This window comes from Chelonia mydas, chromosome 9, assembly GCF_015237465.2.
Source record: "Chelonia mydas isolate rCheMyd1 chromosome 9, rCheMyd1.pri.v2, whole genome shotgun sequence".
Lineage (NCBI taxonomy): Eukaryota > Metazoa > Chordata > Testudines > Cheloniidae > Chelonia > Chelonia mydas.
The window spans coordinates 86412380-86437611 of record NC_057855.1 but is presented as its reverse complement, the minus strand read 5'-3'; the positions used below and the strand labels follow the sequence as shown (position 1 = coordinate 86437611).

Below are 25232 nucleotides of genomic sequence, written 5' to 3'. Positions count from 1 at the left end.
TATCACAGAGCATAGCTATTCTGAATTCTGTATTGTACTTTGTTCTACATATCATGGAAAGGAATTCAGATAATGCTGCCTCAACTCTTTTTCAAATTCTAGTACTTAGCAAAGACAGCAGATGCAGCTATTTGCTTGCTTTATTGACGGGCTGAAAGGTCACAGAAAATAGACAAAGCTATGTGGGTAGTAGGAGGTTAAATACATTCAAATAAAATGAATGCAAGTTGAAAGTCTACTCCTCTTCTCTGAGGTGTGCAAATTCCATGGACTTGGATCTATATAAGGATTTGACCCAGAAGTATTTTTAATAGGAATTTTTTTTACCTGTCGTATACTTAGCATCATCTTGGATTCTGCCAACTGGATAGTTATTTTCAAATGAGTAGAGGTTAAATGGCTTGGGAATGCTGTTTAGATGTTTCCACACATGATGATTTGGCGTTGTCCAACGTCCAGCAATGACATCATAATCCCTTTGACCCAAATGCACTAATTTAGTAAGAGAATCATACAGTCCTCCATGAAAACCAATGATAACCTGAAAATCTGGATAAGTGTCCTGGTAGATATCTCCATATGGTGTGTAGAGAATTTCTTTTATTACTTGGCCCCGGCTGCTAAAGATAGCTAGGGGTGTGCCGGTGTTGTCACAAGCAACATAATATTCTTCTCCACTGCTTAACTCCATAGCAATGAGATGGCCTTGAAGATCATAATATAGGGATGTTATTTCTGAGCTAGTATGATTGTATAAATGAGTAATTCTTATTGGATTGGAGAGATCAGCATAAAAGAACTGTAAGTGTTGTCCTAGACTCGATTTACTTGCAACTCGTCGTCCAAGCCCATCATAACAGTATTGCACAGTCCAACCAGACACTTTGTTGTAAGCTTTGTTCAGGAGACCATTGGAGTTATATTCAAATATTTCGTTGCCTCTTTGTCTAAGAAAACCATCTTCATCCATTTTGTACTGAATTTCTCCTAGTCTAGTGATGCGATCTCTAAGATCATATCTCAGAGGAGTGAGACGGGCACTGTTGCCATGACTAAGCAAGTTGATGTTTCCATTAAGGTCATAACTATAACGCCACTGGGTTTTGTCATTCACAGACACAGTTTGAAGTTGACCATCAGCATCATACTCATAAAAATACCTTGTTATGTTGGCATCTACTCCTACTCGTATATCACATATCACCATTCGGCCCATATTATCATACTGAATAGTCATCCAGTAGGCTATGGACTTAAGAATTTCATATTGCACTTCAATCACCTGACCATTGGCACTAAAAATCTTGGTGTGTTTCATCACTGTGGTAGTTATAACTTGGTTTAAGTCATAATTGATTACACTGAATTTTCCAAATTGTTCAGTCCTTCCAGATACATCAACATATCGGTACAGATCTATAGGAAGAGGAGTCTCATTTATCATGGCCTGCATACTGGTGACCCGGAAATTGTTGTAACTGTAGTCAAATCTGGCATTTACAAGGCCTTCTTCACTAAATCTGAAGATCTGACGACCAATAAGAGGGCCTACATATAGCAAATAAGAGAAAAACAAGAAAAAACGAATTAGGCCCATAGTATATCTAACATACATACCAAAGAAAGAAAAGACGTTAATCTGAATGTATCCCTGAGTCTTATTGCTATTTGACTACATCTTTAAGTGAGAAAAATGTTAAATTGTTCTCTCATGGACTTATTTAGAGCACAGACACTCCTTAAAAACTTATTACTATTCTTTTAAACTAATGATAGTTTACATATAATTATGATTTCCATATACTTACTTATAGGCTAATATTAACTTGAATTTATTTTTAACACGGCTAACACATTCCTGATATAAATAATTCCTTTGAATTTGTTATAACAGAGAAACTTGAAAATGCAAACAGTAAAGCAATTTGATTTATTATTTAGCAAATCTCCTCATATTGGAATAACAAATAATCAAATATTAGGAGAGCCATTTCATAGCAAACGACAATAAGAATGTTTCATATTTCAAATGGGATAGATGTCTGTGGACAGACAAACAGACACATTTTTGTACTTCAACATAAAAACTGATTTCAATGGTAGGCTTGATTTCAAGCTGTCTACCAGATAAGACAATGTTTGCAGGGGCCAAAGTGTTACCAGAGGTGACAGTATCACCCTTTAAAAATATTGATAGTTATAACCAACCTGTCTGCCTGTATCTGATGGTGCAGATGAACCCATCATGCATTAAGTGTATTGTTTTAATAACCCCGGAAGATTCTTCATACGTAAACGTGACTTGAGTAGTATCATAAAGAATCTCTGATAGTCGGGACTGTTTGGTATATTTATAAAGGACCCTGCGACCTGTTCCAGGATATAGAATTTGCAGAAGTCGTCCATCTCTGGTGAAATCTTGTATGAAAGCAGCAGTGCTGTCTGGTGGGATGTAGATATTACGATAGTACCCAACTGAAACCATGGTGTGCAAACCGTGGCGCACCATACTTGGCATGGTGACTGCGAGCAGATAATCTGATTGGTCATATTCAAAAATGTAGCGGCGTTGGCTGTGCAAGAGGAGCATCACAGTCTGCAATGAAATAGAAATGAGAGTGTAAGTAACGGACAAAACACGTGATTGCTACCCAAGTAGGTGCAAGAAAATGAAAGAACCATTGAAACAGATTCCCATTTCTATTGCTTGTTCTTATTCTCTGTATAAAACAAAATAAAATTCCGAGCTTTGGAAAACATGTGGCCGAAGAGGCTGCTTACGGGAGGGGGACTGAAATAACACTGGCTGTGAGGACACAAAATTGTCAAGGCAGATGCAGCTCTCAGTGTGCTGCACTGCAGCCCCACTGTAACTCAGTAAGCCACTTTGAAACATGTAGGGCACCTACCCAGGAAGCAAATTGAGACACAACTGCCCTCACTAACACAAATAATGTACCAGCAAATGTTGATGAGAAAAGAGGCAACATTCACTGTTGCTGATGATTTGTTTAGCTCTTATTGGCATCCCTAGCATGATGCTTAGACCAGCTGAACAGCCTTGCCCCCCACAGAACAAGCACAGCACTTGGTCCATTCCGTGTGTACTCTTCTCTGCTCATGGCATATCCACAAACAAACCTGAATTTCCCCAGATGTATTCAGGAGTCATAATTATTGAGAAAAGGAGGACTTGTGGCACCTTAGAGACTAACCAATTTATTTGAGCATAAGTATGCATCCGATGAAGTGAGCTGTAGCTCACGAAAGCTTATGCTCAAATAAATTGGTTAGTCTCTAAGGTGCCGCAAGTCCTCCTTTTCTTTTTGCGAATACAGACTAACGCGGCTGTTACTCTGAAACCTATAATTATTGGGGGCTATTTTTTGGGTAAGTATTTTTATCTCTGGTGTTTAACCTGTAAACTAATTTCTGTGAATAACTGATATTTGCTGTGTTGATTAGTTGTGACCGGCCAGAGAAATCACAAGGTCTGTTTTCTGTTTCCTGACTAGATGACTGAGCCAACACTTCTGGCAGAAATATTTCTGCATGCTAGTTTAAAACCGAGTCTCTGTAAACTTTTGTTCTCCCTGTGGGGAGCTATCATTGCTGAAACAAACCCATACAAAGTTTAGCGAGATTATTTGTAGAAAGTCTTTGCAATATTTGCCCAGCTCTAGTAAGTGCCATGACTGTTCTTGGATATTACATATCCTGGCCACATATCTTGAACTGCAGTATAGGCTCGTTATAGCAAAGTACTTACATTCTGACCCCAATTCTATGAAGCACTTAAGCACATGAATAGCCACACTGATCTAAGTGTTTTGTATGATTGATGCCAAAGTGCTCAGAAACTTGCAGGATGGAGCTCTAAAGAGCAACATTGTGACCACCCTTCTAGGACACTTGAACCCTGGAAACAAATTAAGAAAAACAACTTGTTTCTGAGCACAAACCCTGCCAGGACAGAAGACAGTAAGGGCTCAATCCTGCAAGGTGCTAATGCTTTGGCCCTAAGTCAGTTGACTCTGACAAATACCTAAATGTCTGCCCAAAAGAATGAAGATAGACTAAGTCCTCTTTAAATTTCTCATTCTTCCACCCTCACTATTTATTTCAGCCTACCTTTGGTGAAAGACATCTGCCACCTGTACTCAGGCCAAAGAACATCAACATTTGCAATGCCTGAGTTATCCAGTGCCAGCCGGTGAAGACAGACTTTTCACCAAGCTTTTCCTGATCACTTAATTGCTGGTTTGTCAAACATTTATAGCATATTCACAGTGTTTATTTTATTCCCACTTTCCAGTCCTCAGTCTGCAGTAAACCACTGTCTGAACTCTCCCTGTACTGATGTGATGACTCTCTTGCTATAATGCTCCCGGCTCTGCCATTGACAGAGTATGAATAACAAGTTCAGAGGCATCTCTAATATAACTTTAGTGCCCTTTTGTGCCATTTTCACAGCACTTTGTTTTTTGTCCAGGACAGTAAAAGGACAGTACAAGGATTGGAGACATAGTATCCTATCCAGTATTATCAGTGTGTATTATAAAGAGAATAAAAGGCAACTTCCTATCTATTCTAAAAAAGTCAGATTTTAAACTATCTATGCAAGTGAGCCCTAATTGATTCAAAAGGATTTCATGGCCTAGCTCATAAAACATCAAAAAAGCTCTCATTTTATAAATGCAGGCAAGATATGTTGAAATTCGCATGGGTTGAGCCCTTCATGATGTTTCAGATAAACAGCTAGAGGTTATAGCTTGGACTCTCCACTGAGAACACACAAAAGAGATACATTGCTAAAAACAGCCACTAGATGTCACATCTGCTCAACATAAACATGCAGTTGCCCAAGTATTTTATCGGGCTGCAAATAGAGCAGGATTTTAGAAGCGAGCTTTGGGTAGTCAGTGGTTTTTATAAGAACAAGTAAATCAGTGTGACCAAATTAAGTCAAAAAATCTTTCCTGTGCTATCCTCAAGGTACCCTACACATACGAACCCTAACCCTAGGGCGGGAAGCCCAACCCACAGGAACCCTAACCTTAGCTTCAAGTGCACTGCCCATAGGAACCCTAACAGTAGGGTGGGGACCCCTACCCATAGGAACCCTAACCCTAGTGCAGGGAGCCATAGGAATCCTAACCCTAGCCGTAAGTGCCCTACACATACGAACCCCCCCACAAGGGCAGAGAGCCCTACCCGGAGGAACCCTAACTCTAGGGCAGAGAGCCCTACCCATAGGAACCCTAACTCTAGGGCAGAGAGCCCTACCCATAGGAACCCTAACCCTAGCTCCAAGTGCTTTTTAAAATTAAATTACTAAGAAAGGAGGGATATTTGTCCACTATTAAGGCTCCAGAATACAATAATTAAGCCGTAAAGAATGCTAATCTATCCGAAGAAAAATTTATACCTATAAACTGTAATTTTAAGAAAGCAAGGTGAACTACCTTATTGATTTTTTAATAAAACTAAATAATTGTGGCCACATGAGGATTGAGACAATTACAGCTTTAAAAATCACTACAAAATGTATACAATAAACAATTATTTCTCAGTGCGACCCCACAAGCCTTTCAATTGATGTACAGGGCTTTGTCAGACCAATCCTGAATTTGCAATTTGTCTTTGGAACACTCATTGGTGACGATGTCAATTGTATGTATGGAGGATCAAGTCCATCATGTTTGACTTTCATTAACTCCCATAGTTATATGCAGTGTTACCGTAGTGGTGTTGGTCCCAGGATATGAGAGAGACAAGGTGAGTGAGATAATATCTTTTCTTGGACCAACTTCTGTTGGTGAGAGACACAAGCTCTTGAGGTTATACAGAAGTTGGTCCAAAAAAAGATATCTCACTTCCCTTGTCTCATTAACTCCCATGGGAATTACAGTACAGACCAAATCCTGGTTCCACTTGAGCCAGTGGGAGTTTTGCCATTTATTTCTGGGGGACCAGGATTTGGCCATATGTGTAAAAACTGCAGCACATTAGCGTATACATCTATGATTGTGAACTCAACACAGAGTAGGAAAAGACAAACTGGCTTGGAAAAGTTGAAATACACAAGCCCTTTTACAATTTCAGGGCCAAAGAAAAAATATGGTACCTTCACAAACTATTCTCATGGCACTGCCTGAATATGAAACCAAGCAGTACCGAAAACCTGTTTACTTCAGAGTTTCAGCTCAATATGCAGACAAAGGAGTTCCTGACAAATTCATCTGAATTAAACTTCAGAAACCTTTATGGTTTGTCAATCTTATTAACAAATGCCACAATGTGTGCAGATAAGGGAGGACTCATATTTTTATGTGCTTTCCAAGCTATATGAGGATTCTCTCTGGGTTAGATTCCAAATTTTTGGAGGATCAGACATAAATACCTTAAAATATGTACAGCAGAGGATATCTTAAAAGTACACATTTACAACTTTAAAATGTATAAATAACTTAAAAGTAATTGGATTTCCTAGCATATAATATCAGCTATCAGCTTTATTGCTTGTCTTGCTAGAGTCATTTCTCCAGATTCCTGTGGTTAACAGCTTAGAAAATGTTTGGAAACTCATGGTATCTTGGATATTTTCAGTGGTTGCCACTATCTTTTTTTAGTTGTAGAGGACGCTGTTTGGAGATACACTTCCAATGTGTACTGAAATGCTCTTGAAGAAATGGCACACAGAAAATATGATGCTCCACCTTGGAGTATGCAACTTTGGTACCCTTGTTATGTGACCTGTATCTCTAAAGAGAATTGCAGATAATGGTTGTTGAGGAAACTCAGTCATGAAGCCTTTACCAAAGTGGAATAATTGTTTCCATCGCCTTTCATTCTTTTTCAAAAAAGTGAATACGGTGCTCCTTGGAAACCAATATCTTTATGCACAGGATACAATATAGGCAGTGGTACTATAAGCTTTTTTACACTGTTCCATAATCCTGACCTAGAAGGGCCACCTCTGTAAATCAGAGGATAATTCAGTTTCAATATCCTTTAAGTATTTGACTTCTCAACACATCTCAACACAGAATGACAACACATGTCAAAAGTGAGGGTGGGTTTTGTGGACCCCTGTCCACTTGGAACTGGACTGAGCCCATCAACACATTTTATATAAGTCATTAACAACTCTCAGATGCTAATGACCTTTGCCCACTGCTGATCTATGGCAGATATGAATCAATGATCTTAGAGGCCTGCAACTTTCCTTCCCATTTTTAATGCAATCCGAACCTCATCTTCCTTTACACTTGAAAATCACTTATATATTTTTAAATATATTATTCTAATGAAGCACATTAACTGAGGAAGCACATTAACTACAGGCCAGTCAGCCTCACCTCAGTCCCTGGAAAAATCATGGAGAAGGTCCTGAAGGAATCAATTATGAAGCACTTAGAGGAGAGGAAAGTGATCAGGAACAGTCAGCACGGATTCACCAAGGGCAAGTCATGCCTGACTAACCTAATTGTCTTCTATGAGGAGATAACTGACTCTGTGGATTAGGGGAAAGCAGTGGACGTGTTATTCCTTGACTTTAGCAAAGCTTTTGACACTGTCTCCCACAGTATTCTTGCCAGCAAGTTAAAGAAGTATGGGCTGGATAAATGGATTATAAGGTGGATAGAAAGCTGGATAGATCATCGGGCTCAACGAGTAATGATCAATTGCTCCAGCTCTAGCTGGCAGCCAGTATCAAGTGGAGTGCCCCAAAGGTCAGTCCTGGGGCTGGTTTTGTCCAAAATCTTCATTAATGATCTGGAGGATGGAGTGGATTGCACCCTCAGCAAGTTTGCAGATGACACTAAACTAGGAGGAGTGGTAGATATGCTGGAGGGTAGGGATAGGATACAGAGGGACCTAGACAAATTAGAGGATTGGGCCAAATGAAATCTGATGAGGTTCAACAAGGACAAGTGCAGAGTCCTGCACTTAGGACGGAAGAATCCCAGGAACCGCTACAGACTAGGGACCGAATGGCTAGGCAGCAGTTCTGCAGAAAAGGACTTAGGGGTTAAAGTGGATGAGAAGCTGGATATGAGTCAACAGTGTGCCCTTGTTGCCAAGAAGGCCAATGGCATTTTGGGATGTAGAAGTAGGGGCATGGCCAGCAGATCGAGGGACGTGATCATTCCCCTCTATTCGACATTGGTGAGGCTTCATCTGGAGTACTGTGTCCAGTTTTGGGCCCCACACTACAAGAAGGATGTGTAAAACTTGCAAAGAGTCCAGCGGAGGGCAACAAAAAGGATTAGGGTGATTGAGCACATGATTTATGAGGAGAGGCTGAGGGAATTGGTATTATTTAGTCTGCAGAAGAGAAGAATGAGGGGGGATTTGATAGTTGCTTTCAACTACGTGAAAGGGGGTTCCAAAGAGGATGGATCTAGACTGTTCTCGGTGGTAGCAGATGACAGAACAAGGAGTAATGGTCTCAAGTTGCAGTGGAGGAGGTTTAGGTTGGATATTAGGAAAAACTTTTTGACGAGGAGGGTGGTGAAGCACTGGAATGGGTTACCTAAGGAGGTGGTGGAATCTCCTTTTTTAGCGGTTTTTAAGGTCAGGCTTGACAAAGCCCTGTCTGGGATGATTTAGTTGGTGATTGGTCCTGCTTTGAGCAAGGGGTTGGACTAGATGACCTTCTGAGGTCCCTTCCAAACCTGATAATTCTATGAACTGAAACAAAAATCAAAACTAGTTTAATTCCACATGCCACTTATTCTAGCATAAACGTGTTACCACTCAATTTTATAGTTCTGCATAAATTTTTCCTTTGGGAAAGTCTCTTTCAAAAAAGTGAATAAACTTGTCAAAATGAAACAAAGGGAAAACATTCCACCAAATTTAGTTTTAATACATGCCCAACGACAGTTTTCTAAGTGATGACAGTCCAAAGACATTTTATCTAAATACATAATTGTTCCCATTTACAGTTAGAAAGGGTTCTTAGTTACTTTTGCTGGAGACTTACCATGACAGTGAATGTATTTACAATTTAGTCTTTATATTGATATAAATTTCCTGCCTTCAATATAATAATCCATTTTTAAATTGATTTACCTTTTCTAAGTATGTGTAGCTCCATATTTTACCATCTGCCCATGTTCTGGAAATTATCTTTCCACTTGGATCATACTCCATTTTCTCAGTCCATGTTCCTCTCTGAATGTAGGTCACTAATCCTGAATGTGAGTAAGTGATGTTGACTTCATTGTATTTGCTGATGGGTGACCACAGAATTGGACGTCCCGTCTGGTCATACAGAATCCGAAGAGTGAATTTTCGATGGTCATCATAGATCTTTCCTGTTCTGGTTACATGGTCAAAATCAATGGATAACAGGTTTCTGTTGTGGGCCTAAAGATAAATATGTAAGAATAATGTGTCTATATACAATTGCAGCATTTCTATGACAACTAAATGATCAAATATACTATGTATTTAATACTCTTTGAATATAGTAATTATTAAGGATGAGAAAATCCAAAGTTTCAGCCCGTTACAAATAGTTGGAATATGAAACTTACCTAAAAGTAAAACGTGAATTTTGCTCCCCAATTTTGGCACTCTGATTTACACAAGGAGGGAGATATTTGCATTTGCCCCCTCCCTGTATTTATAAAAGTGCATTTAAAAATGTTATTTTACTTACAAGGTTTTAAGGAAAGTGAATCCAGAAAGTGAAGAGAGTGAGACCTTTCAGTTTAAAGTGTATGCTAGTCACAATGTTCAGGGCTGTATTGTTCACAGTCTTACTGATTCTTTGTCGAAATAGCAGTGGCTTTATGTAACATCAGCTTGTCCCCACCAAAGCACTTCCATAGGTGTATTGCAATATGGCTTGCCTTGTAATAAGCAATCTGCCACCTGCAAGGAAAGACCCAAGCATGCTACAGCTGAACAGCCACTCTGGTTGTGACAGACTGATGTTACCCAGGGCAACTGCAACAGCTGATACACTAAATGAAATGTATACAAACAGAAAATCTTCCCAGGAGAACTTTTTTGAAGTTATTAGCAATTGCTTTGGAATTTAGAATTAGCACGTACTATTAGCTTCCCTTGACACAACTAAATCTCTTACACCTATCATGTTTCACATTTCAACACATTAGGATTTGCTTTATGCAAAACCTCCAATTCTAACACCCTAAAATTTCCTTTCATCTCTGTTCTTATCTTGTCCCAAGTCGTCCTCCTTTCTTCATCTTTCTTCTTCCTATGTGTTGACTTCCTGACTCCATGCAAGGAAAGATGTGAAGCTGAGCTGGCTCTATATATTAACACAGACATTCTGCTTTTCCTAATCTCCATTAATATTGATAGCATAGTTACTATTCTGTGGCTGTCGATGTTAAGGTACACATGAAAGTAGTACAGAAAATGGAACAGATATGTTAGCAGACACAACTCTCCACTCACATCCATAAACTTCGTCACATGGGATCAGGGAAGCGGACCATGAGGGAGTGAAGGCAGAAAAAACTGACCGATAGTGGCAATCAATCCAGAAGAATCAAATAGTTCCATTGTCCGGCCACACCGGAAGAAAGACTGGAGGCAATGGATGGGGTTTAATTAGGCTGCAATTTTATTCACTTAAAATATCTGGGGGTACACAGCATTAAATTATACAGTGCAGGTCATCATGCTTTTTTTAATCATTTCCATGTAATCCCCGACCTGACCCCAGCCATCCTGTTTCTGGGACTAAACCATCCTCCCCCCTAAAAGGATTAAGGGGGCTAGAAAAGGCTCCCCTTTGTACCAGACATAGGAGCTCCAAATCACCCTTGCTCAGCACCCTTAAGGGATGCTTTCTTTTACATCCTTTTCCAATCCATTTTATCCAATAACAATATCCCTTTCATACCGAGTACCTGCACTGGCCATCTACCACATGTTTTAAGAACTAAGATGTGACATTATAACCTAAATCCCCTGCCCCAGCAGGGGTCCCAAACCTGCTGGGGGGAAGGTGAAAAATCCCAGCCCATCTCAGCCAGTCTGGCGTTGAGGGAAAAAATCCTTCCCAGCCCCACAGGGAAAAGTGGAAACGAGTGTAATGACCACAGTGGATCATGAAGGAACCTGGTGCTTTTTCAGATTCTATCAGTGGGACGGTCAGAGTTTGCCAGCCCATTCTCCAGGACTGCATGGGATATTAATACCCCGCATCCTTCTGGTCAGCTGCTGGGGCAGTGACACCCCTCCCTGGCACCCCCTCTCCCGTCCAGCTGTTTCCTGCTTCTTCCCATTCCATACTGGTGAACTTTCCCCCTTCCGCCACATTTGCTAGCAGTTGCAGGGGGAGCCCTTAAAGGAGCAACAACCCTTTTTCTTCCAGTCAGCAAGGCAAGGACTCACTGCATAAAGTTGCAGCGGGCACTGTTAGATGGAATATATAGGCCTAAAAAGTAAAAAATGTTAACATAATCCAGTTGCTGTCCACCATTAAACAATGTTAGACAAGGTTCAGGGTTTGGTATACCTCTGTATAGCTTGATATACCTTAGCTGGCTTAATGCCATGACAAATACACCATTAAAATTCCTTTGAACCTTTTCTTAAAGGTACAGAAAAAGAAGGAAAACAGTTAAATCATTTAAAATGTAAAGTATTGAATAAGGTTTTCATTTTAACCACATCCTTTGTTCCCTTTTCCCTTTAGCTCGAGAGAGTTTTAGAAGGAAAAACCCACTTGTCTGACAGTCTCTTAAATGGTATTTCAAGACGGTAATAACAGTTCCTTTTGTGGAAAAGAGACATTATTAGCTGCGATGGGCGGGAGAGGTTGTTATTGCTGTTGTTGTTAAAGTCAGATCCCATTTCCCAAGAAGACAAAACAAGACAAACACACACAGAAGGGGAGAGAAAAGAACAGCAAAGGAAGAAAAAGCAGCTTCTGTCTCTGGTGTTGACTTTCACTTGCAGCCGGAAAAACACAGGCACAAAACATGGCCTTATCAGCCACTTCAAGACCTGGCAAAATTGTCCCAGCATCGGGCTGTTTAGGGCATTGCTTTTAGTTAACTCTTTCTGGTCACAGACTTACAGCAGTGTTTTAAAAATACACAGTCATGGTCAGCTAACCCAGACTCTTATTAGACATAAGGAAAAAGGAGAGAGAGAGAGACAGAAAAGAGAAGAAACTAAGGTAGGGAAGGAAAAGGGCACATGGAGGGAGGAGACAAAGTCTTACATCCCTGGTGGAGTTCGAGATTTAGCCAAAATTGGCAGAGGTGGTGATGTCATCTGGCTCCCTCTTTCTGGCCCAGTTTGGTCAGCACATCTTTCAGGATTTGGATGACGAAGGACCTGGATCCCAGGAGACGGTAGTGGTGGAAGCCATGATGGTGAAGCTCACTCCAATAGCCATTCCCCCCGCCCCAAAGTCTCTTTCTTTAAGAACCGCAAGGGGGAGTGAAGGGTGGACTAGCCCATCCTCTCATTATTTTGTCCAAAAATTAGGCCTAGTTTTTGACACACCAATTTTGGTTCCATTCTCTTCTTGTTTATCAAGAATGATCTTAACATAATTCTTGCATTATATCAGGAGGCCTTTTATCTCCCTTTTGTACCTTTTCCCATCAACATTTTTGTTCTAGGTTCTTGTGGCATTGTATGAACCTACACTCTCTTTTTACCAATGATGGTAAATTTGTAGACCCAATTACCACAACATCACATATTGGATGAGGAGGGCAGATTGTGGGTTGCATAGTCTGCTCCTCATTAGAGTTCACAGCAGTCAACAATAGCAATTAATAGTGCCAGCATTTTTCTGTACACCAGCTGTCTTGATGCACGATATCCATGGCCTGCAACACTCCTGTTACTCCAGCTTCAAGTGTCTTCTGAGCAGAGAATAGACTAATCATACTATGTTGTGTCAAAATTTGTGGACAAATAGGTTAAATTAAGAAGGCAATTCAAATCCTGTGAGGTCCAAATGAAAATTTGAACCCAGATCTCTGGCAATGAAATGCATCTACCCCTTTCTTCCCTCACATATCTCCTTAAATTTTTCAGTCACCAAAGACAATCATTATTATCATTATGCTCAGTTTTAATTAGAGATGTGCAATTATCAACTATCATCTAGGGAACCATAAAATAGATTGTTTATTGACTTGTTTCTTCAAACTACCAGTGCTCAATGCTTGCATTAATTTATTTTGAACAATAAATTGTGATATAACTTCTCACAGCAGGGATGCTGTCACATTGTGTGTTTATACAATGCCCAGCACAACGGAGCCCTGGTCCTAATTGTGGCCTGTGGGTACAGCTCTAAAATAAATGTTAAATAGTACTAGCCCACGCTGTGGTTCACACATAGTGTGAGTGATTAAAAGGAACATCTTTTCTGTCTATAGATACAAATTGTTTGAAAACCTAGAAGAAGCAGGTGTTGATTCTTCAACTATCTTTCCTGTGGTTTTATATATATACACATCTCTAAATTTAATAGTGTTCCTTTACTACCGTTGTAAAATACCTACATACTTCAGTAGATGGCTGTAACTATTACATTTTATGTTCTAATGATAGTTAAAGAGCCTAAGTAAAAAGTGATTTTCAGTTCAACTACATTTGTTGGTATATTTGTGTGACGGATATTTCTTAGTAAATTTACTTTCTCTGAAACCAGGATTGGTAATAAAACACATTGAAAAGAAAGTAGAGGATAAATCTTGACTAGTATTCTTTTACCATCTATGTGTAAATTTAATGTTCTCCTTATTATTAATATTATGATTGTAGGGTAATCTAAATGCAGACATGACCCAATGAGTAAGAATCAAAAACAGACCAGAAAGGGATGAGGCATATTCACATCTTGCTGGTTTTGTAAAATTCAGTGTGTTATTTCTGTTTTTGTTTTTTATTTTATAATTCACTTTTCAGAAGTGCAAGGCAGAACTGGGTTTTTAGAAGGGATTGCCGAATTATGAACCCTCATTTCTAAGCCAACACAAAAATGTTGATTTGAAATCGCAGTGGTTTTGCTTAAAGATGGTTTCTGAAGTCTCTGCACAACGGAGTAATGAGCTAATGTGAGGAAAGTGAATTAGGATATTCCAATATCCAGCACAAGTCAAATGCGGGCTTACAAACTTTGCCTACATTGTGATTTTCCCATGCCAGTAAGGAGGAACTGGCTATCAAAGAACCAGATCCTCAGAGGATGCAAATTGGTGTAGTTCCACTGACTTCAATTCTCAGACCTAACGCGTACCAAAAACATAGAAACTAGTCTGCAGGTATGTGTACTTTCTTGTATGTTCAATGAAGCCAAACTAATTAACAACACCTGAGGATCTCACCCAATAACTGTAAAGTAACTAGTTAGAGGACTGATAATATTATGGAAAAAATATTTGTTAACCAGCATAACAAACATATCTGTTCAAGCCCATATCCTCAAAACTTCTGACTTGAGTTTTACACAGCAAGGTTGTTTTTTTTTTTAAGTGCAAATAAGTGGGACTAGCCAGGCATCTAATTCTCAATTTTGTAGACAGTCACTTGTAAAAAATGGATTGTATTCAGTTCTGAGTTCCCTAAGTTATGCAAAAGAAAGGAGTAAGCAGCACCGAATTCTAATTGATATATTACTATGCATCATGCTCATTGGTTTTAACAGCAGCCTTTGCTTCATTTTCAGAAGTCAATTAAAACAGAAGTTCAATTGATTAAAAAAAGAAGGCTTGCTAGATTAAAATTCATGTTAAAATGCCTGTTTGTATGTAGATTTACTATTAATATAAAGACTGTACACACGCATACGGACTGTTTTGCACATTTGGTGAAGGCACTAGGTCAGAGCATTCTACACTTTAAAAAGTTATGTTTAATTTCAGAGTTATCCACCTGATTGGATTTTGGGAGCCTGTTTAGTAAATAGAATGCTGTAGTAGGGGCCAATGTGCTAGATCAGGAGTTCTCAAACTGGGGGTTGGGACCCCTGAGGGGGTTGCAGGGTTATTACACAGCGGGTTGCGAGCTGTCAGCCTCCACCCCAAACCCCGCTTTGCCTCCAACATTTATAATGGTGTTAAATATATTTTAAAGTGTTTTTAATTTATAAGGGGGGTTGCACTCAGGGGCTTGCTATGTGAAAGGGGTCACCAGTACAAAAGTTTGAGAACCACTGTGCTAGATCCTCTTCTCTGTTCCATTTCTGGGAAGAAGAATTCTTACCATGCAGTCTTGCTACTTTTAAAAAACATAACTTTTATACCTTTCTTCAAGGCCTGCTACTAGCATGGGTAAGCTGTCTCTCCTCCAAGGATGAATTAACAATCCTCTGGGGGTGGGGGTCACATGCTTTTGTGCTGCCTACTAATGGGGACTGGGAATTAAGAGCATTAGAAAGTCCTAGAGAGGAAGAAGTCTTCTACTTTTATAACCTGGCCTCTTTTTATCCTACTCCCTAGTTGTCTGCTTTTAAATTTATTTCCCTATCACTCAAACGCATTTGTATTGGTTGCTTCAATGGACTGAATTACTTGGCTACTTTAACCACAACAGTGCTAAATTTTAAGTGAAATAATTTGACCTGAATTCTGCCCTTCATTCTCAAAACTTTTGGATTGTGCCACCTGCTTTTTTATTGAATTTTGAGGACTCCCGCAAGTCTATTCATCTCCAGTGAGAATCAGCCTAAGCCCTGGGGCCTCCTCTTATACATATTCTCAAAATCCAGCATCATATTCCCACATCAGTGGCTTTCCAAGGCATGATCTAGCTATTGTAGGGCTTTATATGGTGCCTATCCCCATATTATCAAGTGCTTAGTAGCTTTATTTTCAAAATGTGACCCAATATGAACTAAGGCCAAAGTGCCACTTGTTTTGATTTGTATTCCAGCCCTCAATTGACATAACTTTTTTGTAATTGTACCCACATAATAGTTTTCAAAGATTTGTCAATAATAAGCCCTAAATACCTTTAATTTATGTAGTCTATTGGCCTCACGCTTTTTATTTGATTTTTGTTGTTGATGCTATACTGCTTTTCCTTTTCAAAGGGCCTAGTTACCTTGCAGGATGCAGCTCTCTCTATGAAAACCTAATCTGCACTGATACTCTGACTCTGTACCTAACTGCATTGTTCCTCACAATTCCCTACATCTCCCTGACTCCTCCATCTCTATCACAACTAAATTAAAACTTTTGTCTTCAGTGTCAAAGCCTGACACAAGCCCGCTATGCTATATATTTGACTTGTGACCCTATGCCCACTTTATCAACAATACCAGCTTAGATACTCAAGTTTGTCCTTTCTCTTAGAAGTATCCCTGATCCTATTCACAAGCATGGAATGCCTTCTCTTGCCCACCAAGCCATCACACGCTCCTCATTCAAGTCCCTCCAGAAAGCTCACCTCTTCCAGGATGCTCACAAGAAGTGACTCATTGCTAGCCACTCTCATAGCTTTAGTATTTTTTGTTTATAAAAGGTGGGAGAGAGGAAAATAACCAACCAAAAATCCTAACCCAAGCCCCAAAATGTACTGGTACCTATGCTCAGTGACCATGTGAGCTCCCTTGTTCAAGATACAAAATCTCAGATGAACTTGGCACGAAAGGATTCAATTTTAAAGGGGAAAAATGATTTTTTCCTTACACTTTAGAAGACAGAGCAAAAATACGCTTCTCCCATTTGTATTTAAAATGATCATTTAATCTAGAATAATTAAGTTCAAATTGCCCCCTTCCCTGGGAATATCCTCATGAGATTTCTCCCCTGATTGCAATGAGGTGTGGTTAGAGAGAAAATCTCATAAGAGTTTTCAATCCAGCACTTACATTTTCAGAATCAGAAAAAGAATACAAATACATAAAAAGACTAGCATTCTGGTAAGAGTGGAGGAATGTGGTCCCCCACAGGTTGGGCCCACAAATCCTGCTGACACCTTGAGATCTGCGCCTTAACCGCATCTCTGGCTTTGCTCTATGGCAGTGGTGTTCCAATAGAGCAGGAATGCCTCTAACTTGGGCTTCCCAAAGAACCATCCCTCAAAGGTGAATTCCATTGTGGAGCGGGAATGGGGGTGGACATGGATATGAAGAAATAATATAGGTAGAATAATATTCTTTGCCAAATCCTGTCTTTATCTCAACCAGTCCAATCCCAGCATGCCATTGTTTGCCCTCCATCTTCATGTAGCTATCGGTGGTGTCTAGGGGAGAAGAAGACTCTTCCATATAGGCAGCTGAGATGCTTTTCTGAGCCAGAGAGGGGATCCATGTGTGGATGGTCTCTGTGGTGTGCAGATCTCAAGAGTACAATCAAGCTCTTTTTAATTTACCATAATGACAATACAAGATGATACTGTTGTGATGTGGCTAGATTTTTTTGGAGGGGTGGAGCTTCCATGACAGTATGTCAAGTGAGTAATACACTGTAGATTCTCTTACTGAACGGAACAACAAATGGACTAGCAATTTCATGCAGTTTCAACTCAGCACTTGATCTACGGGTGCTTTAGTTTGTTTATAATTTTTCAATAAATGGACATATTTCACTTCTTAAGCATATTTCACTCCTCTAGGCCCAACCCACTTGTGAACCTTCTCCTTTTTTGGCATGTGCTCTTGAGGAAAACAAAGGTGCAGATGAAAATGAGTTAAAAGAACATAGAATGAAATTAGCCAATGGAAAATTTAAGGGGAATATCAGAAAAATATTGGGCAGAATGAAGCACTTGAACATATCACAGCATGAGGCAGAATACATAATCAGATGCACCTTTTACATTGATCACTTTTATGATTCAATGCACTTAAATATGTGTTTTGCAGTTATTTAAGCACAGTCTGAAAGACTTACACAGAAATGAACCAACTGTTGAATTGCACCTTGAAGGCTGTTTGAACCACCCATTCATTCCTACAACATGCACATTTGCCAATAGAGTATATTAGAGAACTGTTCAAACACTTTCCCGGTCATAACGAAAATGAGGATTCAAACTGCGACAAAGAAGAGGTGACCTGGACAATCTGAGGAAATGCAAGGGAAACCAAATGAGGCTTTGTCCCATATGTAAGATATTTGTGAGGAAATTATGATCCAGTGGTCTGAAAGGCATTCAGTCTGACAGTTTGTTTAATAACAGACGGGTGCTATGTCATGATAACCACACTCTGATCACTGGTTGGGTTCATGATTCACTAATAGATTCATTGTCTTTTTATTCTGTATTTGTACAGCCCTAAGCCTAATGGTCCATGGCTACCGATCCTAGATGCTACAGTCATACAAATAACAAGCAGTAATAATATAACAACAATTAAATACTTAACAAAGAAGTGCATGTGTGCATACATTATCCAAGTTTAAAAATGGAGATTAAACTGAATAACTTCACACATTTTGCTGAGAAAAAAATCATGTAGGACTGACAACCAAGATGCATCCTTGAAATATTTGATTGCATACATTCACCATTTAATTTGGCATACGGTAAGGTAATACATATCTATGCACCCCATTGTTGCTAATCATTACTTTGAATATTAAATATTCCCACTCATTTTACAGGTGTTTCAAGCAGTGTTTGTGTCAAAAATATAACTGATTTCTTAAAGCACTTTTTTTTTTTTTAAAGAAGTTAACAGTTGCTTTGGGTCTTACTGTTAATCAAACGCTGAATGTAACCATCTGTCATTATAATCTGTGAATTCTCAGGAAGGAAAATACAAACCAAGGATGCAATGTTAAAAATGATTGTTTATTAGGGACCAGATTGTGACCTGGCTAATGCACTCATACAGGGGAATGACAGATGCAAGTTGTGTCGTGGATACCACAAGGAGAGAGAGAGAACAGCACCACGGAGGCGTAGCTTTGACTTGCTTTAATCTCCCCCTTCTGCCGGATGTACTGGCAAGTGCAGTTCAGTAGCGCACCAGCAGAAGTAATCTGCCCCAGGTACAGCACTGGGCAGCTGGCAGAGATTACCTCCACCCAGAATAAGAAGGGAAGTCAGGACGCAAAAACTCACAATCTGCTACTGGGGCAGAGTAACTACATGTTGCCCCTCACCCTGGGCTTTTGCCACAAATCACAATTTAGCCCTTGTTGAAAAGAAAAAAAAAAGCAGTCATATTGGGAGGTCAAGTTTAACAACTAAAATCAAACAACAATGGATCAGAATCCCCGTGAACTTTGGAGAAACCATTTGCATGTGAAATCTGTGGCTAAGGACTAACTCTAAAATATACTCTTCCTTACGATTTTTATAAAGAAATAAATTTCAACATGACTGAATTCAGTGGTCTTCAGAAGAAATGCTGCACTTTACAAAAGAGGAATCCTTACCCGTAACCTTCTCTCAAATGCTGAGATATTGCCTTTGGTCTGCTCCTTCCTTTGCCTCCATTCTATGAGGTTTGAATTATGCTCTCCAGGTAACGAGATATTGCACTTTCCCAAAGTGGGGTTAACAACGCCTGCTAGAATGTGGGGCTCTGTGTTTAGAGTGATCTCCATTCCGCTGGCAAAGGTGACCCTCAGCGAACCATCTGGGCTGACCCGATAGATATTCTGCGTGTTGTCTGTCAATAAAACAAGAAAATGGGGAAAGTTCAGTTCTCCAGCTTCATGAAGCAAATGTTAGATGTGCAAAGGTATGTTTGTCCATGGTTTATAGGCAGCTGTATATATACCAACTTCTGTATACGTTTGTAACCTGGAGGCTGCAGGTCTTCAGACATGTAAACAAATTTTCAGTAGATTTAGGCCTTATTATTTTCATATTGGAGGCATACTGAATAAAGGGCATCTGCCTTCAGATCACAGGCTTTCAAAAAAGTGAATTCATCAGGTTGGCTTTTTGCCAATTTGACAGTATGCTGATGATTAGTCCGTTGGGATCAATATGCCACTTATATAGTAAAGCATAACCCTTAAATGAACTTAACGAAGAACTGAAGTTGAGTCTGACAGCTATTTTTTCAACTGTCTAGGATAAGAACCTCTCCCCCAACTCTGTCCTTTTTAAGCCAAAGCCCTATTTCTGGTTGTGGGAGGATTTCCCTGGCACAGATGCTGTGGAAATCAGTGATAAGGCTGCCTTCTGAGGACCCCCTCCACAAGCCCTGGCATAGGGAGCATGTCAGGGGTGCAGCTGGCAGCAGGAGGGGATGTGTCAGTGGTGATACCAGAACAAGAAATGCTGTGAAGAATCTAGGCAGTGCTGCAGACCATAGGGCACCCACTTGAAGCTGCCATAAGCTTAGACAGGCTTCAAGTATAGTCTAAATTATGCTGAAGGCCTCGGAGCAGTCCTGGATTGGAACAGTGCTCAGGTGGTTTAAAGGCACCTTAAGTCTTCCTTCCCCAGGCTGTGAATTCTGTGCTGCACCTCTCAGGGTACATCTACCCTGGAGCTGGAAGGTGTAATTTCCAGCTCGATGAGACATACATACACTAGCTTTTATTGAGCTTGTGCACTAAAAATAGAGTGTAGCTGCAATCGCTTGAGCAGAGGCAATAGCTAGTCACCTGACTATGGACCTAGGGTCTGGGATGGGATTGTAGTCAGGTGGTTAGCTTTGCCCACCACTCGGACTATGGTGGCTACACTTCTATTTTTTGCTTGCTAGCTCAATCACCTCCCACCTCCTATAAAAAAACCTCTCACCACCAACAAAAAAATTCAAGGAGGAAGAAAAACTATTAGTAGACTGAATATTTTAGAAGAGATTTTGTTAAATGACCTCAGGAATCTGAGGCAGGGCATTTAGTCATATTTCAGCAAGAGAGTGACCCCTATCAGAAGGGATGATATCTCACTAGATTAGCGCTCCCAGGGAATTCCCATGGTAACTACAGGTTTCTACTCAGAATCTTGGTATTCATGACCGACCTTCATGTACTCAGCAGCTGATATGGGTCATGTTTTGTTGTTATTCCTATGAGAACTACTGCTAGAAGGTGGCATTGCCAGGAATGAATTCCCCGTATCAGCCACTGATGGCATTTCCATATTACAGTGTCGATATGGCAAGTCAATCTTTTGCGTGGTATTCCTTAGAATGACAAAACTAACTGCATTAAAGACAATTCTTACCACTTTGATATTGAGATATTAAATGGTGTTACTCATAAAGTCTAGAGGTAGCAGAGGTTTAAAAGAACAGTGTACCCACTGACCTCTGAATACACTCATAGTTGGAAGTGCACCCACCAATAGTCCATTTCTAGTAGTTACTTTGGTAGTATAATAAAACAGGAACTAGAAATTTGTGTTGAAGTTGGGAGGAAACAATCAGATAAAATAAGGTGATTTTTTTGGCAAACTGATAAAAATGCAAACAGCTATAGTTTCAAATTTAATAATTATGGCGAAAGAAACAGAGGTGCTTTAATTACCTTGTTTTAAAGTGTATATAGTAGAGGTAGCTGAGAAGTTTGTAGCTGTGATCACATTTTCTCTGTTTGAGGATTCAAGTTCTACTCTTGTTAGTTTTTCAACATCACTGTGGAAACTGCTGACCTCACCCGTTGGAAACGTTGCATTAGTCAGGTGGCCTTCAAGGTCATACCTCAGAAAACAGAAGATTCAAATGTTACAGAACTTTGGAGAGCGTCAATATACATTTGTATGTGCTCCTACGAGCAAATATGGTACAAGTTTAAATAATGCCAACACTGCACAATAAATAAAAAGGTAAATTTTTGACTTTAATTAATGTTAAATGTTGTGTTAATTCTTCTACTTTTGAATTCTTTATCTCTGATTTGAGGTATATTTTTTAGTACTGCTGGATAAAATAGGTAATAGGTCAGTGTAGTGTAAAACCACTGTCTGAATCACCTCTATCATGTTAAGTTGCAATATGTACAATCCGTGGTGATTTAAACGTACTTTGATGTGATATAGGAAAGCTGCCACTAGAGGTCACTCTGCATTCAGATAACTAACAATGACATTTTCTAATATTTGAATCAAACTAAATCCTAGTTCTTAGATACTGCCAAATAGAAACATAATATTTTGTTGCTGAAGTTTAAATATTTAAAATGTATTATGAAAAATTAAAAAAACCCTACAGTTATAAGTAAATACATAGGATCCAATTCGTAATGGTTATATTGCCTGCTTGGTACTTACTTATATGAGTATTTCCCATGGAATTACTCGAGTAAGAATTGCTCAGCATGACACAGGGCAGCAGTAACTGGACCTAAACATTTTAGATAACCCATACTTCATCAGTGTTGAGTGAATTATTTTATTTCAGGGAACATTATGTATCAGCTCACATTACGAAAAAGTGAATAATACACAGACCTGGAACAACATCTCAAATGGATTTTCACTTCTACAAATATGTTTGTACTCTTTTAACTGAGGTGACCTTCTGAACAGCAGTAAAGTAGAATGAAAGCCTGGTCATAGACTGACCCGAAATCTCAGTCAAACTGATCTCTTTCAAGGCTCTCATTTGATTTTGTGGTTTTATTAATATTGTTACTACTTAAGATAATTGTTTTAATTCTGAAAAAAAATCACATTTCATATCTCATCACTGCAAGTTGTTAACAAATATTTAAGCAGTACTATTTGGAATTTCAATGATATACAATAATATACTTTTGACTTATAGCCAGCTGCTTGATGAAGGTGCTTGACTAACCTCTCTCTGAAAAAAATTATGCAGAACACCACTCTGTGCCTGGCATTGCTACATAATAAGGCCCCAGTCCTATAGCTCCCACTGATGTGAATACTTCTGACCCATCCAAGTGGACACATTGAAATTACAGGTCTACTTACTTGAGTTAGGACTAGTCATGTGAGTAAGGGCATATTTCTGAATAGTTAGATTATAATATTTTAAAGTCTTTCTCCCCATATCTACAAAACACTATGAGGCCAGATCTCTGATAGTGTATCAAGTGGTGTAGTTCCATTGACTTCAATGGAGCCATTCCACTTTACAGATGCGATCTGACCATGGTCTTTGTTTAATGTACTGGCAGCATTGCTGTAGTACAAAAGACTAAATTAGCCAAACAATGTCCATGTGGCCCTAAAAGTATTTGTGCATAAAATGAGGGAAGAAGTTTGGATTCCCCATAAAAAGAAAGAAGAGAAAAATACAGCAGATGTTCTTTTCAGATGAAAACATGTTTCAGACATAACTGCTGAACAATTTGCTTTTTTGCCAAATTAATTAATCAAATGCTAGAAATATTATAGTTATCTCTCTCTCTCTTTTTCTACTACACTCATATATATTATGAACACTTGTATACATTCCATCCCCCATATTGGTTGTATGGAAATCGACCAACTACACAGCTGCTGGTTAACCTGACTAATTCAAATCACTATTGTTCATCATTAGAAAACTCTCCATGAAAGTTGGTCAATCATATTTCATTTCCTGCCTGATTGAACCGATGGAAGAGGCTAGCTGGAACATTCAGATTGCCTATTTTTTATTGCCCCTTTACTGGAACTCATTTGAGAATAAAATATAGGGTCTGATTCTGCCACCCTAATGATGGCATATGATGGTATACATAACTCCCTACACAGTTGTGCTGATGAAAATGGGACTACAGGAAAATATGCTACTCAGGGTCACTGTAGATGTAGACATGAATGATTATACATTTAACAATAAGGGCCAGATTGCAGAAGCCTTGCACTGATGAACATGTATCCAAATGAGTAATCTCACTGAAGTTAATGGAACTACTCACATAAGTGAGAGTTCACCAACCTGAGTAAAGATTCCACAATCTGGCCATAAGATCTTTTTCAGTCCCCTCCAAAAAAAACTCCTGAAAACCAGTGTGACGTTGCACTCTATATGATTTTATGAAAATATGCTAATGAGTATAAATATAATGTAACTGGAATATGCTTCATGCAAAAGGTCTCTTGTAAGGTATCATTACAAAGCTTATAATCTACTAGTGTGGTCATCCTATTTGTATAAATGTATCACTCTTGTATCTGAAACTAGAAATATGAAATATAACTCTGCATAATTACAACAGGCCCTGGGGCCATTAAGGGTGTTTGGAATCTTGATGGCTCCCATCAGCCAGGACAATTGACTGTGGATGGCTCTGTTTGCAGGCAGGCCTTCCTGGCTGGGAGGAATGAAGGAGGCTGGGAGGAATGAAGGCTTGGAATCACACAGGAAATATGACCATGTCACCTGGTACTGAAATCCATCTTAAACCTGGTGCTTTTTCATTTAGACCTAGAGAGACAAAAGATTCCCGCCTTGTGCCAAAGCCATATAAAGGGTGGAACAGAACAAAGGGGGACGGCCATCATGAGAATTCTCCTAGCTACCACCTGAGCTGGAACAAGGGCTGTACCAGGGGAAAGGACTGTGCCCAGACTAGGAAGGCATCCAGTCTGTGAAAGAAACTTATTGAAACATCTCTGAGGGTGAGATTTTATCTGTGTTCAGTTTTATTACTGTACTAGACTTAGACTTGCATGTTTTATTTTATTTTGCTTGGTAATTCACTTTGTTCTGTCTGTTACTACTTGGAACCACTTAAATCCTACTTTCTGTATTTAATAAAATCACTTTTTACTTATTAATTAACCCAGAGTATGTATTAATACTGGGGGGAGGGCAAAAAGCTGTGCATATCTCTCTATCAGTGTTATAGAGGGCGAACAATTTATGAGTTTACCCTATATAAGCTTTATTCAGGGTAAAACGGATTTATTTGGGGTTTGGACCCCATTGGGAATTGAGCATCTGAGTGTTAAAGACAGGAACACTTCTTAAACTGCTATCAATTAAGTCTGCAGCTTTGGGGCACGTGGTTCAGACCCTGGGTCTGTGTTGGAGCAGACTGGTGTGTTTGGCTCAGCAAGACAGGGTGCTGGAGTCCCAAGTTGGCAGGGAAAGCAGGGGAAGAAGTAGTCTTGGCACATCAAGTGGCAGCCCCAAGGGAGTTTCGGTGATCCAACCCGTCACAACCAGATTCTGCCACCATTATTCATGATGAGTAGTAGTATGGTACCATGAGTACCATACTTGGGATCAATGGGAATCATTGCAGAGCAAGGTACTATTCACCACACGGTAAGAGTGTTCGAATCAGGACCTATTAACGTTAATTTAGGGCTCAGTTACACAACCCTCACTCAGGTCAGTGACCATTTAATCCTGAAAGTAATCCCACTGATTTCAGTGGAACTACTCACAT

At 39.5% G+C, this 25232-nt stretch overlaps 1 protein-coding gene across 9 annotated transcripts in view; it reads right to left on the bottom strand.

The window, feature by feature from the left end:
- The window catches only part of TENM1 (teneurin transmembrane protein 1), a 517886-nt gene that overhangs the window by 8176 nt on the left and 484478 nt on the right, over positions 1 to 25232 (bottom strand). For all 9 annotated transcript variants that reach the window (XM_037909021.2, XM_043523191.1, XM_043523186.1 and 6 more), the window contains 5 exons: positions 21411 to 21583; positions 19356 to 19591; positions 9082 to 9378; positions 2209 to 2596; positions 328 to 1548 (listed from right to left, as the gene is read on the bottom strand). In XM_037909021.2, coding sequence (XP_037764949.1) covers positions 328 to 1548; positions 2209 to 2596; positions 9082 to 9378; positions 19356 to 19591; positions 21411 to 21583 — 2315 coding nt within the window. The remainder of the gene's footprint in view (positions 1 to 327; positions 1549 to 2208; positions 2597 to 9081; positions 9379 to 19355; positions 19592 to 21410; positions 21584 to 25232) is intronic.